General features: G+C 41.5%; 2 protein-coding genes across 7 annotated transcripts in view; both read left to right on the top strand.

Moving 5' to 3' along the window:
- Nucleotides 1-15,411, top strand: part of IFRD1 (interferon related developmental regulator 1) — a 53,071-nt gene that overhangs the window by 18,887 nt on the left and 18,773 nt on the right. For 3 of the 6 annotated variants that reach the window (XR_012432801.1, XM_045388551.2, XM_045388555.2), the window contains exons 1-4: nucleotides 8,266-8,588; nucleotides 13,544-13,648; nucleotides 13,784-13,868; nucleotides 14,703-14,827. Coding sequence is in view for 5 of the 6 variants with exons in the window: in XM_045388551.2 (XP_045244486.1) it covers nucleotides 8,495-8,588; nucleotides 13,544-13,648; nucleotides 13,784-13,868; nucleotides 14,703-14,827 (409 nt within the window). In the remaining variant the exon portion in view is untranslated. Of the gene's footprint in view, nucleotides 1-8,265; nucleotides 8,589-13,543; nucleotides 13,649-13,783; nucleotides 13,869-14,702; nucleotides 14,828-15,411 lie in introns of those variants that run through there. The other 3 variants (XM_045388554.2, XM_045388553.2, XM_065542474.1) reach the window with 2 other exon arrangements.
- On the top strand, nucleotides 8,266-8,451 carry LOC135970220 (uncharacterized). The gene has a single exon (XM_065542475.1). It carries the CDS (start codon nucleotides 8,293-8,295, stop codon nucleotides 8,449-8,451), a length of 159 nt encoding a protein of 52 aa, XP_065398547.1. The 5' UTR covers nucleotides 8,266-8,292.

The raw sequence follows: 15,411 nt of genomic DNA on the forward strand, positions 1-15,411 counted from the left end.
AGCACTCGCCGAGTTTAAGAAAAAAAACGGATAAATATCTGCTTACTAATATTAATGGCTAACATGTACTGTTTCATATACTCCTCATTCATATAGCTTAGATTAAGGAACTTGCACACAGTCATCAAACTAGTAAGTGGTTGATAAGGCATTTTGAGTCTAGTTCTGTCTGTCTGGACCTAAACCTTGGTGATCCTCCAGCACAATATATGGCCTCCAATAAGATTTTTAGGAGCAATGCTGGAGGCGTGGTTGACTCAGTCTAGTCTTGTCCTTATAAGTCTGATCTGGGGCTTAGTAAATTTCTCCTCTTAACCACTTTATCAGCTCCCAACCAAAAGATCTTCCCTTGCTTACTGATGTCTAAAATTCAATCTTTAGGAGAGTCATTTCTTTCTTTGGTTTAATATAAGGAGTATCTCATCATTATAGAGTACTTGGGAGGTTGCAAAGACCTTTACATAATGATGTCATTTTTATGACAATCCAGTGACATCAATAGGGCAGGGATTATTGACTCCCATTTCGAGATAAGGAAATGGAGGTTCACTGCGGCTAGGTGACTTGCCCCAGAAGAGATGACTGAACTCTCTAGGGAGCCTATGGACTCGCTGCTTAGGGGTAGAGAGGAGGAACCTCCTTGGTCATGTCCCTGGCGGTGGGTAGTGAAAGCTGATCTGTCATGAGAGAAGCAAGAGTCACCTCCAAATGGGCTGAGAGGGACGGAGAGTCACAGGCCACCTGGCACTGAGTTCTGTTGCTAGATTAGGGACTTTCTGAGGACAAACACTGTTTTCAGTCATCTCTTTGTTCTCATGCTCTAGAACATGCTCGGTATATAGTGAACACCTGAGGAATGTCTGTTGAAGGAATTGAGACTTTTCAAAAAATGACAAATATCCACTGTTGGAATGAGCTGCCCTGAAGAGTTGTGTGAGTTCTAGCACTGGCAGAGTTTAAGAAAAAATGGATAAATATCTGCTTACTAATATTCATGGCTAACATTAATTGTTTACTATGCGCTGAGTACTGGGCTAAGTGCTTTACATGTATTGTTTCATGTATTCCTCATTCCAGCCACATGAAATAGGTTCTATCAGTAACCACATTGAAACCAAGGCATGGAAGAGTGAAGTTACTTGCTCAAGAATCCATTGCAAATAGTATGGCCAGGATTTGAACCCTGTAATACTGAGTTAGAGCCTTGGATCTTAATCATGTTGTCAATGGTTTCCTAGATGAGGCAGGAGTCTGAAGTAGGTCACCCCTTAAGAAATTTTCAACTACGTAAGATTCTCTGGTTGTTGGCCGTAAGATTAGTACTACCACACAGAGAAAGCTGGGAACAAGAACTGGTTGTAGACTGGGTGTGGTGGTTCATGCCTGTAATCCCAGCACTTTGGGAGGCTGAGGTGGGAGGACTGCTTGAGCACAGGAGTTCGAGACCAGCCTAGGCAACACAACACAGCAAGACCCCATTTCTACAAAAATAAATAAGTAAATTAGGTGGGTGTGGTGGCATGCGTCTGTATCCCAGCTACTCAGGAGGCTGAGATGGGAGGATTGCTTGAGCCCAGGAGGTCAAGGCTACAGTGAGCTGTGATGGCACCACTGTACTCCAGCCTGGATGACAGAGGGAGACCCATCTCAAAAAAAGCCCCCCCGAAAATGGCCGGATGTGGTGCCTCACGCCTGTAATCCCAGCACTTTGGGAGTTGAGGTGGGTGGATGACTTGAGGTCAGGAGTTCGAGACCAGCCTGGCCAACATGGTGAACCCCCGTCTTTACTAAAAATATATGAATTAGCTGGGCATGGTGGTGAATGCCTATAATCCCTCGGGAGGCTTTGGCAGGAGAATTGCTTGAACCTGGGAGGTGGAGGTTGCAGTGAACTGAGATCGCACCATGGCACTCTAGCTTGGGCGACAGGAGCAAAACTGTCTCAAAAAAAAAAACCCCCCAAAACGAACACCTTCCCCAACAAAAAAACAAAAACAAACAAACAAAAAAACAAAACTGGTTGTAGAATGTAGAGAGGTTTGGTAAAGAACAAGTTGATTTTAGTTATGTTTGGTATGAAGACTCAGGATATCCAAATGGAAAAGTCTAATGATATCTTTATGTTCAACAAAAGATAATTCCTACTTACGCTGTTGCCATAAAAAGTTCTTCCAACACAATGCGTCATAACTATCCTAGTTTGGCTGTGTGTATTACGGTACTTATGGCTCACAGTACCCTGCTAACACAGTCTCGTATTTTATTATTGATAATACTGCAGTATTGTGAGATAAGCAACATCCCCGTTTTAGAAGACAATTAAACATTTACTGTCTTTTGTCAGAAATTTCATTAGAGAAAGTGTATGTAATTTCAAAACTGAAAACCACATAGAAGTGTCTTCTACACAACAAAAAGAAAAAAGCAAACAAAATATATCCTCAGCCTTGAAGAGTTCTAACTAAATTTGCCCACTGTATCATTTCTTAGCAAACAGGGATCTCAAATTTAGCATGCTGTATTATCACCATTCCTGGCAATAAAACAAAAATTGCAAACATATTAAGAAAACAATGCAATCTAAAACATAACAAGTGATAATCCATGTAAAAAATTATTTGATGGAATAACATTACTATTTAATAATAAAGTTCTGCTAAAGCTTTATAAATATCAGAAAAAACTTACACTGGCAAACAATCACCAGGCAGTCAACAATTGAATGTCCCCAGTATACTGATACTAGGGGTGAAGAGACTCTAAGAAAAGGGGGAAGAAGGCAAGATTTAGCTTCAACGGGCCGTTTTCGCAGGATTGCAAATAAAACCCATGACTCTGGACATTAAAATGGCAACAGTGACACTGGGGACTACCAGAGGCGGGAGGGATGGAGGGGGAAAGAGTTGAAAAACTACTGGGTACTATGCTCACTACCTAGGTGACGGGATCATTCATATCCCAAACCTCAGCATCATGCAATATAACCATGTAACAAACCTGTACATGTATACCCTGAATCTAAGATAAAAGTTGAAATGATAAAAAAGCAAACAAGAAAACCCATGACTCCTGGGAACAAGCAGTCAGGTTCCCATATGGCCAAAGCAAGCCAGGGGCAAACTTGGAATCAGTTAGACCCAGGTTTTCATCACAGACTCACTGTTTACCAATGGTACGACCTTGGGGAAGTTGCAAAACCTCTCTGAGCTCATTTGTTCATCCACAAAATGGTAAAACTAATCTTTTCTGTGTAGGGTTGCTGTAAGAATTACATGAGAGGTGTGAAAACAGTCTAGAACAGTGGCAGTGTGGACTTCCAATAAATGTTAGCCTCATCCTTTTCCCCACATTAGTTCCTTTGCTTTTAAGAAAACTGCTAAAATACAGAGGAAATTCACTCCCTCATTCAATTAAACATATACAGTTATTGTCTACTGGGCCACTATGTACAGATGTATAGGTTGTTCCCTGCTGAAGGGAGACTGGTGACTGGATTCCAGCCCATAAACACTCATCAGGCTTGGTGTTCTGTTTCTAATTTGCACAAAGGTGCTACGTGTGTGTTTCAGAAGTGACAAAACTGGGCTTTGGCCACATGTAGCTTGTAGCTTGTGTCTGAGGGGAAAACAGACAAGTAATCAAGAACTACAATACATATTGAAAAAAAAGAAGTAAAAGAAAACACTACAATACATATAATTAACACTAGTCTAAAGAAGGCACTACAGGAACAAAAAAGACAGACATTTAAATCAGACAAGTTGGGGGGCCCAAGATTAGCGGCCCAGGATCAGTCACTTAAAGGATGATGGGGAGATCGTAGAGAAGGATGTTCTAGGCAGAGGAGGGACATTTAGTTATTAATACATTTATCCATTCAGTAAATGTGTTTTGTTCATGTCTTTTATTAACTCATATACAAGTAACTGTCTTCTGGTTTGCTGAAGCAATAAGTGAGACATTTGTCACAGTAATGTCTGCCAAAGTGGCTGGCCATAAACACTCCAGCATGACATTCATCTGAAGAGCACTCTAGATGAAGGTGACTTATTTTGCCATTCTCATCCACCTTACAGTATTTCAGGACGGCCAGCTTCGCCTTCTTTTGCTTACACTTATTCTTCTCAGGAGTGGTATAAACATTCAGTAAATACTAACTGAATATCTAAGTGCCATGTACTGTTCCAGTACTGAAGATACAACAGTGAATAAAACAGACAGGATCTCCTTCCTTGTAATTCTAACATTCTAGTAGGAGAGACAAAAATGATTGGGCCACAAAAATATTAAGTAGTGAGATGTACTTTGGGAGAATATAAGCAGGGTGGAGGTGCTGGTGGTGGGTAGGGTGAGGATGTGACCTTAGAATGGAGAGTGGAAGAGTGGGAGAGAAGGAAGGCCTCTTCAGGTTGGTGTCATTTAAGCTCAGATCTGAATGGCAACTGTGGGAAGCTTGGGTTGATCATTCAGGCAGTGGGAAGAGCTGTTGCAAAAATCTTAAGCAGGGAATGAACTTTGTGTTTTTGAGTTGGCAAAGACCAGCGTGGCTGAAGTGCAGTGGGTGAAAAGAGGGGCAGGAGATGCAATACGGAGAGAGGCAGGTGCCAAACCTAGGTGAGGTCTGGAAGCTTGAGAGTGGTGAGCTCAGAGACCTGCTAAGAGTTTGATATGGCATTAGGAAAGGGACTGTGTTAGGTGATGAGAGAAGTGATTTGGGAGATATAGGCAAGAAATGGATTCTGACAAGCCCTACATGGAGGATCTGGGAGGCATTATTTCTGCTCAGTGCCATGCAGAGAATCCAAGAAGGCCATGACTAAAGTCATTCAAAGAAAACCTTTCATGTTTATGCCTTCAAGGAAGGTATGAATATGAATCTTATCTCTATTACTTGTTCTTGAATCAAAGTCATCAACACACAGACTCTATGAGAACTTAGAACTTTTCTCGAGTGTGCCCCTAAATTCTGATTAATGTAAAATTTATTTTTGCAATATTTGAGTATACTTACCCTGATGGTGATTTCTGTTCGATGAAATATTAAACTAAGTTGTTTTATAAGAGGAGAATATATTTTACAATGACTTAAATGTTGAGGTAGCACATAATGTCATGTTGGTAACAAATATGTGATATTTATTTACTAGAGCATGAGAGAATTTTGCCTACTGGTATATGACGCAGACATTGCTATTTGTCTACCTTATATCCATGGTTTTCCCTTCATTCTTAACAACAGAACCTCAATTTTGTTTGCCAATGAGCCCAACCAAAAAGACTTGTGTTTTAAACTTCCTTGCAGCTAGGGATCATCTTGTGACACGGTTCTGGTCAACATGTAGGTGGAAGTTTCTAGGGAGCGTGATCTTTCCTGAAGAAAAAAGCAAAATCTGGAGTCCCTTTTCCTGTTCCCTTTCGTGCTTCCCCTTCCTTTCTGGTATTTGTAATCATTTAGTGACTTGATGTTTGGAGTCTTCTAATTTCTTTAAACATGATGCAAAACAGTATGTGGAGCTGAAGACCACTGTCCCATGAGGAGTTGGGCTAAAGCTTTGTGATATTTGCATTGGTCTGGAGCTAAACTGTAGATGTAAAACTATAGTAAGGTAATTTTATCGAAAGTACACTATCTCTCAGAATTCATTATACTGAAGGCTATACTTCACGTATGTAGTGATAAGTAGTTTCTCCCTTTCCTTGATCCAGAATGTATGTATGTAGTGATACATAAGTTTTTGCCTTTCCTTGATCCAGAAAAATCTAGTCAACAATTATTTCTTAAATGTTCATTTAACTATATGTACACTGACTATAATTTCAATTTCAAATGTAACACTTCTTTTTGTGCCATGAGGGATACAGAAATGATGAAACCAAGATTTTTTCAAGTTCTTGGGTCTACAGATTTAAAAAAAAGAAAAAAAAAAGAAAGAAAAGTAAGAAAAAAGAAAAAAACAAATTAAAATAAAAAAAGATTTTTGTTCTTAGAAAGCTGATAATTTCATGAGATGACACATGTGTTCACAAATAAATATAAAACAAGTATGTATATGATGTGGTGGGCCATGGCCAGGCCTGCCCAAGAAAAACTAAGTGGATGTGAAAGGATTTGGAAAAAAAGCCCCAGCCCCAAATGCAAAGCACACATTTCCAGGGCTGGAACCTGGACGTTAGGCCTAGGTGATGTGCCTCCAGAGTGGTAAAACTGTTGCCTTATGTATAGTACAAGTTGTTTCTGGATGGTGAAGAGCCTAGGGTTATTAAAGTTATTGAGTCTACAATTCTATGAGACATCTCATTCCCTGTAGGCCCTGTCACTGAGTTGCAGTGTGCCTCTAGATACAAGGAGTCAGTGCGAGCTGCTTCCTCCCCCGCAACCTGCCTCTGCATCTGGTTTCTGTGCTCTGTGCAGTTTACTGGCTGCTTCAGGATTAAACAAAGTAAAAGCAACCCTGAAATGTTGCCCATTTTAGCATCTTTGAGTAGGCCGTGTGGGGAGGTAGTAAGTGCCATTAGGCGTTATTAGGATGAGTATCAAAGAGTTGTGAGGAGGAAGAAACAATTCTGGCTGGAGGCTTCAGGAAGGTGGCAGCATGAGCTACCTCTTGAAAGGTGGATAAAATTTCTTAAGGTGAAGATGGGAGGAAAGGCATTACAAGAAGAGGAAAGAATATGAATGAGGAAATGGAGGTAGGAGAACAGAGCTGTGTATTGGAAATGAAAAGCATCCCATTTGGCTGAAGAACAAGGACTGTATGAGGAAGCAGTGAAAGATGAGGCTGGAAAGGGAGTCAGGGCCAGGCTAAGAAGGTTGGCATTTAAAAATTAGTCATGGGAACCATGGAATGTTTTTGAGCAACTATTAAAGCAGGTGGATTAGTAAAACAGAGGACACACAAATAAATCTGGCAGCATTACTGAGCATGAAACATGGAAGAAAAGACTGGGAGGTCGCTTAAAATGCCCAGGCATGAACTGAGGTCACATGTGATCACAGAATAGGACAGGAATTTAAGAGTGTTATTTTAAAACTAATTGCTTTGTGTGTGTGTGTGGGGGGGGATGCATCAAAGAGAAAAAAGACTGAGAATTTGAGTTTTGGAATTTAACATATGGGAGGATAATAAATAGTACAGTGAACAAAGGGAAGACAGGAAGAAGGAAATATAGTAGTTGTTTCAGAGATGTGGGGTTGAGGTACAAGTGGAATATTCTGGTGGAAATGTGCTACAGGCAATTGAAAATAGAAGAATATAGCTCAGCTGAGAGGTGGAGTGGCAGATGACTCACATACATTGAGGTGAGTCAGGGACTTTGATCTGTCATAAGCATAGTATATGAACCTAATAACAGGCTCTAAATACTTGACAAATGTCCTAACAAGGAAGTCAGAGATCTAGGAGAGTCTTGAGAAAAAAAGCAAAACTGCGATTATTGATATGTATAACTTATGTTTGTTTTACCAGCTGTGAAGTTCTCAGAAACTTCTATCCTCAATTGACCTCCCAACTGGCAGGTAGTATTGCCAAGGAACACATTCTTGAATAGAAACCCACAATGCTGAATTGCCATATATTCCTAGTCTAGAATCTGAGATATACACGAACTCCATAACTAAGTAGACGAAAGCATCCCTTTTTTGGGGGGCTGGGGGGGGCACATAACCCTGAACCACGGTCCAATTACAGGTACAGTACTGATGATGGCTAGTTCATGGAACTAGTTAAAACTAAAACCATGGAAATGTTCCCCAGGAGAGGTAGGACTGTGTGCCTGGCAGGTGCCGCAGGGAAGTAGGGGAAAGGTTAAGGAGAACATCAGCCTCCGGAGAAAGAGAAGCAAAGGTGATTGCATAGCTGCCAGCTGGAAGCTGACTCCTGTCATCGGGCGTACTCGCCCCCATTGCGCATCGCCGGTGCCTACCTCACCCAGTTCCAAGGCGGGGGCCGAGCGGAGGCAGGGGTGGGGTCACCAGGAGAAAAGGAAGTGGGCAGAAAAGCCCGTAGGGAAGAGAGGGCTGGAAGGAGGCCCCGGCCCCAGCCTTACTACGTTTCCCAGAATTCAGTGAGGCCACGAAGACAGGCTCCATGGGCGCGGACGGAAGACCGGCCGCATGGGATTTGTAGGCAGGATCCGCGCCCCGCCCGAAGGACGATTCTAGCGGGGAGGTGTGCAGGGATTGGCTGAGGAGCGCTCAAGTCCCGCCTACATGATGACGTCAGGCGGCGGTCTTGCTACTTAAGGCGTCGAGGCCTCGCCTGCCCCGCCTTAGCTCCCGCGCTAGAGAGAAACATGTATCGTTTCCGATCACAGCTCTTCACGGGGATTTCTGCTGCCGCCACCGCCCACTCTTACCCCCGCCGTTTCTCGCCTCTGTTGTTAGCCGAAGACTCGCCTCTCAGCCGCCCGCCGCACAGACGCACGAGTAAAAAGTGCAGCTCCATCGGCTGATCCTCGCTAAGCTCCGACTCTAGGCGGCACCGGGCGTCCCACGATGCCGAAGAACAAGAAGCGGAACACTCCCCACCGCGGTGGCAGTGCTGGCGGCGGCGGCTCAGGAGCAGCTGCAGCGACGGCGGCGACAGCAGGTAAGGGGTATCCCCGCCGCCGGCATCCCGGTTGCCGGCCAGGCTGGCAAGTCTCCCATGCTTGGGCACGGTGGGAGTTGTAGTTCTTTCTCTGCTCTACACGTTTGCGTTTCCAGGGTGCGTGGTTTGGCTACTGAACTACAATTCCCAGCGTGCCCTGGGCGCCGCTCCTCGCGCGATTTAATCTGGCTTGCGAACCGGACTCTTGGGCACCGGCTGTGGGGGCGGGGAGGAATGGGTCCATGGGCCTGAGAGTGTGTGGGAACAGGGGCTGACCGGGAGCTGGGCGGGAAAGGAACTATTCTCAGAGTTCCTTTCTCTGCGGCGCTCTCTCCCTATCTTTCCCTGACCACGGGTGGGGAAGAACAGGGAGTTGGGTCCATGCCGTCACTGGTCGCCTTTGAGCGCCCGGCTCCAGTATGGAGCTCCTGGGATGCCAAACGTCCGGCGGGTTTGGACGAGCTCTTGCGTCACGCGGCCTGGGCCTTGCGCGGTGGGCCCGGGGTGACGCAGAGGCGTCGGGGAAGTTTTCCGTCCCGCCTGTCCACCTGGCCAGGCGGAGGCCTCGGAGGCGGGGGGGACCACTTTCTCCCCCCTAGGCTGTGCTCCTGCCCCTAACTGGCACCTACAGAAGCCCCGAACCTCTAGCACCTCTGCGATCACCCGAGGCGACCTCCTGCTCACGGGGGAAAGAAACGCGTTCCCCTTTGTGCTGCATTCTATATGTTCTCTGCAGTGAGCCCCAGAGAGCCAGGGTGTTGGGGAGCTTAGGTTGCAGTTGGCTAAAAGTTGAGGTTATTGTGCCCTCGCTACGAAGTCGAAGTTTTTCCTGGGTGGGATGGGTAGGTGCTTAACCGAATTTATGGTTTTCTACTTATCATATGGTTAAGAAAAAGGATTCCAATTGGAATTGGAAGGCCCTTCTAGGAGAGACCCCAGTAAACTCAAATCGAGTATTAAATAACCTGGTAATATTTTATTTAGAAATTTAAACAGGAGTTAAATATTGGAGTATTCTCTGACGTTATCGCACTGGAACTACTAGCTGTTAGGTATTTTTGAACACGGTTGTCACTGTCACGGCTGCCACTCAGAACGATATGCCTTTGTTCACAAGAAAAGTAAATATGCGGGTTGTGTTGTTAAAGGTTATTGGAAACTGGCATTTAGAAAGCTCAAAAACTCGTGATCATGTATTAAACATTTAATACTTGACCATAGGGAGGGATTCTTAAAACAGCAATCTTTTCCATTTTTTTAGGTGCCTCTTCATTTTGAATGCTCTCCATGTTGATGAAATTCATTTTTTATCAAGATGTAAAATATGTAATTAGTTTATTGTGGCCTCTGGTTGCTCTATGTGAATTGAGGATACTTTTTTTTTTTTTTTTTTAAAGGGAAAGGGAGTCTGTCTGTGTCGCGTAGACTGGAGTGCAGTGTGGTGTGATCATAGCTCACTGCAACCTTTTAACTCCTGGTTTCAAGCAATTCTCCCACCTCAGCCTTCTGTAGCTAGGACTATGGGCATGTGACACCATTCCTGGCTATTTTTTACATTTTTTGTAGAGACAAGGTCTGTGTTGGCCAGGCTGGTCACAAGTCCCTCGTCCCCAGGGATCCTCCTGCCTCAGCCTCCCACGATGCTGGGACAGTGCCTGGTCTGAGGATATTTCTTACCACTGTGTTTCAGCTTTTCCTCATCTGAATCAAACATTTTAATTCTTTCTAGAAGATACTTATTTTATTCTTTTACCCTTTTGTTGATGAAATGGAAAAGTTTGAAAGCTAAAGTTTGAAAGTTGTAATGATATTAGTAATGGCCTAGATCAGGCACAAACCTTTATTCCCGTCTAAAGTTTCTGGGCAAGCCTCCTTCCCTCTTTGTGCTTACAGTACCTCTGGTGCCACTCTGGTGGCTGTGCGGGGATTGCCTTTTAAATTTTGCCTCAGGGCTCATTTGTGACCTTTCATCAACTTTATTGCTGCTACCTTTTCACTATTTTAGTAGAAAAGATCCATTTCACCACTGAATTTTATCATATGTAAACAAATAGAAAATAATTCTTTGATTAATTTATAACACAATACATGCTTTGAATATCTTTGGAAGTATGTGCTAGAACTTGTTAACTGTGGTTGCCTCTCAGAGGTGGAACTGGGGAAAGGGATGGGGGTGAGATTTACTTTTTGAAACTTTAACTTGGTCCCATGTGAATGTTTTATGTGTTTAGTAAACAATTAATAAATAATAGTTGAGTAGAAGAGATGGAAAATTACACAAACTTTTGCTTACTTACAAGCCACTTACCTAATTGTTATTTTTAAATGACATCTAGAAGAAATGGGATTCAAATGAGGTCTCCACTATATAACCAAATTGTCATTATTACTTTAATGACTTAAACTATTTTTTATGTTAGTGGAGAGTTTTAGGAAGGTAATAAAATTGACTTCTTTTATACAGGTATGTCATAGCACTTAATTTAAAGAGAATGTTTTCAAGAAAGAACAAAACCTTGTTAGTAAGCCCTCTAGAAATAATTACTTTATATACCTAGAGTGCCGTCTCTTTCACGGTACTTAGGCTCACAACGTGGGTGAGTTTGACCTAGATATCAGACATTCATACAGGGTTTTTTTTCTTAATATATATATGTGTGTATTTTTTTTCTTTCCCTCGAATCTTAGAAATCATTAATACTGATGAGTTAAGGGACCAGACTAAGAGTTGCATAGGAGGAATACTCTCAGAAATAGGCTATGAAAAAGAAAATCTGTGAATTGACTTGTGAATAAATGTTAATAAAATTAATCAGATGACACTCATCTGTTGCCATGACTTCAGTCATAAACACGAGGAAGATAGATCCAGAAATAGAGTATGATGTCATAGGTCTTTGTTTATTCCTGTCCTAAGCACTCTAAGAAATTTTGAGATTTTGGCTTCATTACTTAATCTTTATGCTTTACTACTTTGGCACCAAGCAAGCAAATCTGAAGGCCACTTGCTTGCTGTGTTAATTTAAAAATCTGCTAAATTCTCTGTTTTGATTTTAAAAAAAGACAACTCCTTTAAAAAAAAAATCCAGCCCAACAGTAACAGGCTTAAATTTGGAGCATTAAAAAAAAAACAAAACCCTTAGGGTGGTGACGTTTGAACATAGGAACTTTGATTTTACTGAGAGGGAATTAGGTTCAGAGGTTAGTCAGGTGACTCACTGTCACTTTTAGGGCAGCATTTGGGACTTAACTCAGTGCTGATTGTAGTGCATGACTTGGCAGGCCTTTTATTTAATGCAAAATCCCTAAGCGACTGTGTATTTATTCCTGAAGTTAATGAAGTTGAAAGGAAGATTCTAGTTTTTAAAAAGATTTTATTTTTTTTTGTAACAGCATTGGTACTTTTTTTTTTTTTTTTTTTTTTTTTTTGAGACAGAGTTTCACTCTTGTCGCCCAGACAGGGAGTGCAATGGTGCTATCTTGGCTCACTGCAATCTGTGCCGCCTGGATTCAAGCAGTTCTCCTGCCTCAGCCTCCCAAGTAGCTGGGATTACAGGCGCCTGCCACCAGGCCCAGCTAATTTTGTATTTTTAGTAGAGACTGGGTTTTGCCGCGTTGGCCAGGCTGGTCTCGAACTCCTGACCTCAGGTGATCTGCCAGCCTAAGCCTCCCAAAGTGCTGGGATTATATGTGTGAGCCACCTCGCCCCGCCAGCATTGGTACTTTTAAACTCTTGTACGTTGTATAGAACCTTTCCCTTAAAGGTAGTTTATCTGATAGGCTTTTATACTATATCAAATACCAAAACTTCTATTTTAAACCTTTTTTTCTTCTCTCACTTTAAGTTGTCTTTAAAACTACCCTGTCTTAACTCCTTAATTCCCCTTAACATAAGACATGTGTAACCTAAAAACCTATTCACCAGTTCGTGTTTGCTAAGCCCAGCCATTCTCATTGGAAAATGTATTTGTCTTACTCTTATGATTATCTATGATACAACACTCTATTTCTGGATCTGTTTTCATTGTCTTCATGATTTGAAATCATGGTCTGGAAATAATTTTTTCATCTTCATATCAGTTTTTTTTGAGACAAGGTCTTGGCCTGTTGCCCAGGCTGGAGTGCAGTGGCACCATCTCGGCTCACTGCAGCGTCTTCCCCCCGCCGGGCTCAAGCGATTCTTCTGCCTCAGCCTCCCGAGATGCTGGGACTATAGGCGTGCACCACCACGCCGGGCTAATTTTTGTATTCTTAGTAGAGACGGGCTTTCACCATATTGGCCAGGCAGGTCTCAAATTCCCAACCTCAGGTGTTCCACCTTCCTAGGCCTCCCAAAGTGCTAGGATTGCAGGCGGGAGCCACTGCCCACCTTCCTATCAGTTTTGGTGTCATAAAAAGTGAGTGCCTCAGCTGGGGGCGCAGTGACTCACACCTGTAATCTCAGCACTTTGGGAGGCCGAGGTGGGTGGATCACGTGGGTGGTTCACGAGGTCAGGAGTTCGAGACTAGCCTGACCAACATGGTGAAACCCTGTCTCTACTAAAAATACACAAAAAATTTGCCAGGCGTGGTGGTGTGCGCCTGTAATCCCAGCTACTTAGGAGGCTGGGGCAGGAGAATTGCCTGAACCTGGGAGGTGGAGGTTGCAGTGAACCAAGATCGTGCCACTGCACTCCAGCCTGGGCGACAGGGACAGGAAGAAAAAAAGAATGCCTCTTATTAGAGGACTGATGTGTATAGTTGATATATCATTGGTGCTTTGAAATAATGTATTAGGTGAACTGACTTAGTTTAAGAATATTTAAATATATTCACTTGTGATAAAATTATCTCTTTTTATATGAGTCTGTGGTTTTATTACTGGATTTCTCTTAAGTAAACTTAAAAATTCCAAAGTTAAATATTTAGATATATGCCAATAAAATAACTTACTTCTTTCCTCTTTTACCTAATAGGTGGCCAGCATCGAAATGTTCAACCTTTTAGTGATGAAGATGCATCAATTGAAACAATGAGCCATTGCAGTGGTTATAGTGATCCTTCCAGTTTTGCTGAAGATGGTATGAGTTTTAAATTTAAATTTGCGACTTTAGATAAAATGTTTCAGGTGGAGGAATTCTTGTAGCTAAGGTATACTATTGTTCCCTGTCTTTTTTTCTTTTACATTATAATGGCTGGTTTATATTATTTCTTAGGACCAGAAGTCCTTGATGAGGAAGGAACTCAAGAAGACCTAGAGTACAAGTTGAAAGGATTAATTGACCTAACCCTGGATAAGAGGTAGGCAACACTGGAAACTCCATTCTGTGTGATTCTACGCTTGATCTTAGTCAAAAGCTAAGAGAAGTGATTATTCTGTGTGATTCTAATCAGCTACCTTACATATATATAATTTGTACAGCTCTCAGATAATAGCAATCTATTTTTCCAGAAGGTTAATTTGTTTACTTTGGATCATGTTTCTTGTTCCATTGGACTTTAATGTGTGTGGTAACATGCCATTAGAATTTAGATTGAGTCAGATTAGTAATTGTTCTAGCATAACAGCACATACATAACTGTATTTGATTATAATATAAATGAATTTGTTGAATTAAAAGTTAATCTTCAACTAGAAATGATAATGAAACCTTGCTTTAAGCTGCTTGTCTGCTAATGTTGTTATGATATGAAAAAAATGTCAAAGCTAGATTGTTTTTCTTCATTATAGCTTCAGAACTGACCTTAATAGAATTAAAAAGCCCTGAAGATGCAGTTCTAGACGTTTATAGTTTTTTAAAAAGTGTAAATTTACTTAAATATGTAATATAGGAAAACAATACATTGAAACTATACTGATACATTGAAACGATAAAATATTATGTAGGCATTTAAAGTTGTGGCTATCAAACTAAGAAAAATGCCATGATATAAAGCGGCCTTAAGTGTTTTGTGTAATAAGGTGAGTCATAGATGGAAATTAAATTATATTATTGACAAATGGTTAGAGCTTGATGAGAATTAGATTTAAAAAATCTATACATAGATAAAGTTTAGAAGGAAATAAGATTTTAAAAAGTTACTTATTGTATACTCCAACTGGATCTTCTTTCTCTTACATTGGGTGTTAAATAGTGCGAAGACAAGGCAAGCAGCTCTTGAAGGTATTAAAAATGCACTGGCTTCAAAAATGCTGTATGAATTTATTCTGGAAAGAAGAATGACTTTAACTGATAGCATTGAACGCTGCCTGAAAAAAGGTAATGCCCTTATTTTTGAGTCACAGACATAGAACTAATAAGGAGTGTGTTAGCTTCTTTTCGGTAACATTCAGTAATAGCACTGGAACACTGGTCCACTCTTAAAATTTTCTAATAGTCAAGGAGTACACCATCTTGTTATAGTTCAAAATGAGACTTGTTAGAACTTTTTGTTTTACGTAAAAAAAAAAAAAAAAGCTTGAAACTAAGAAGGATTGGCGTAGATTGTCATCATCCTTTTTTGTATCAGTAGAGGTGATAGTCATTCTCTTCTTTTACCAGAAAAGCTTGAAAGTGTATGTCAGACATCTAGCTCATTTTCCCTTGCACTTATATAAAACATTGATTATACCTGTAAATTACATCATTTTCAGGATATCCCTTGGAATACTTGAATTCTAGAACTTTGTAATAGAAATTCTGGAATTCAAATTGTTACAGCGATAGAACTTTTAAGACCAAAGAGAGATCTTAAAGATAATGTTGTCAGACCTTAAAGTCCAGTGTTACCAGACTTATCAGATTTAGGAACCACCAAATTTAAAAAGACTTGTGACCAGGCATGGTGGTTCACATCTGCAATT

The sequence above is a fragment of the Macaca fascicularis genome, chromosome 3 (assembly GCF_037993035.2).
Source record: "Macaca fascicularis isolate 582-1 chromosome 3, T2T-MFA8v1.1".
NCBI classification, from domain to species: Eukaryota; Metazoa; Chordata; class Mammalia; order Primates; family Cercopithecidae; genus Macaca; species Macaca fascicularis.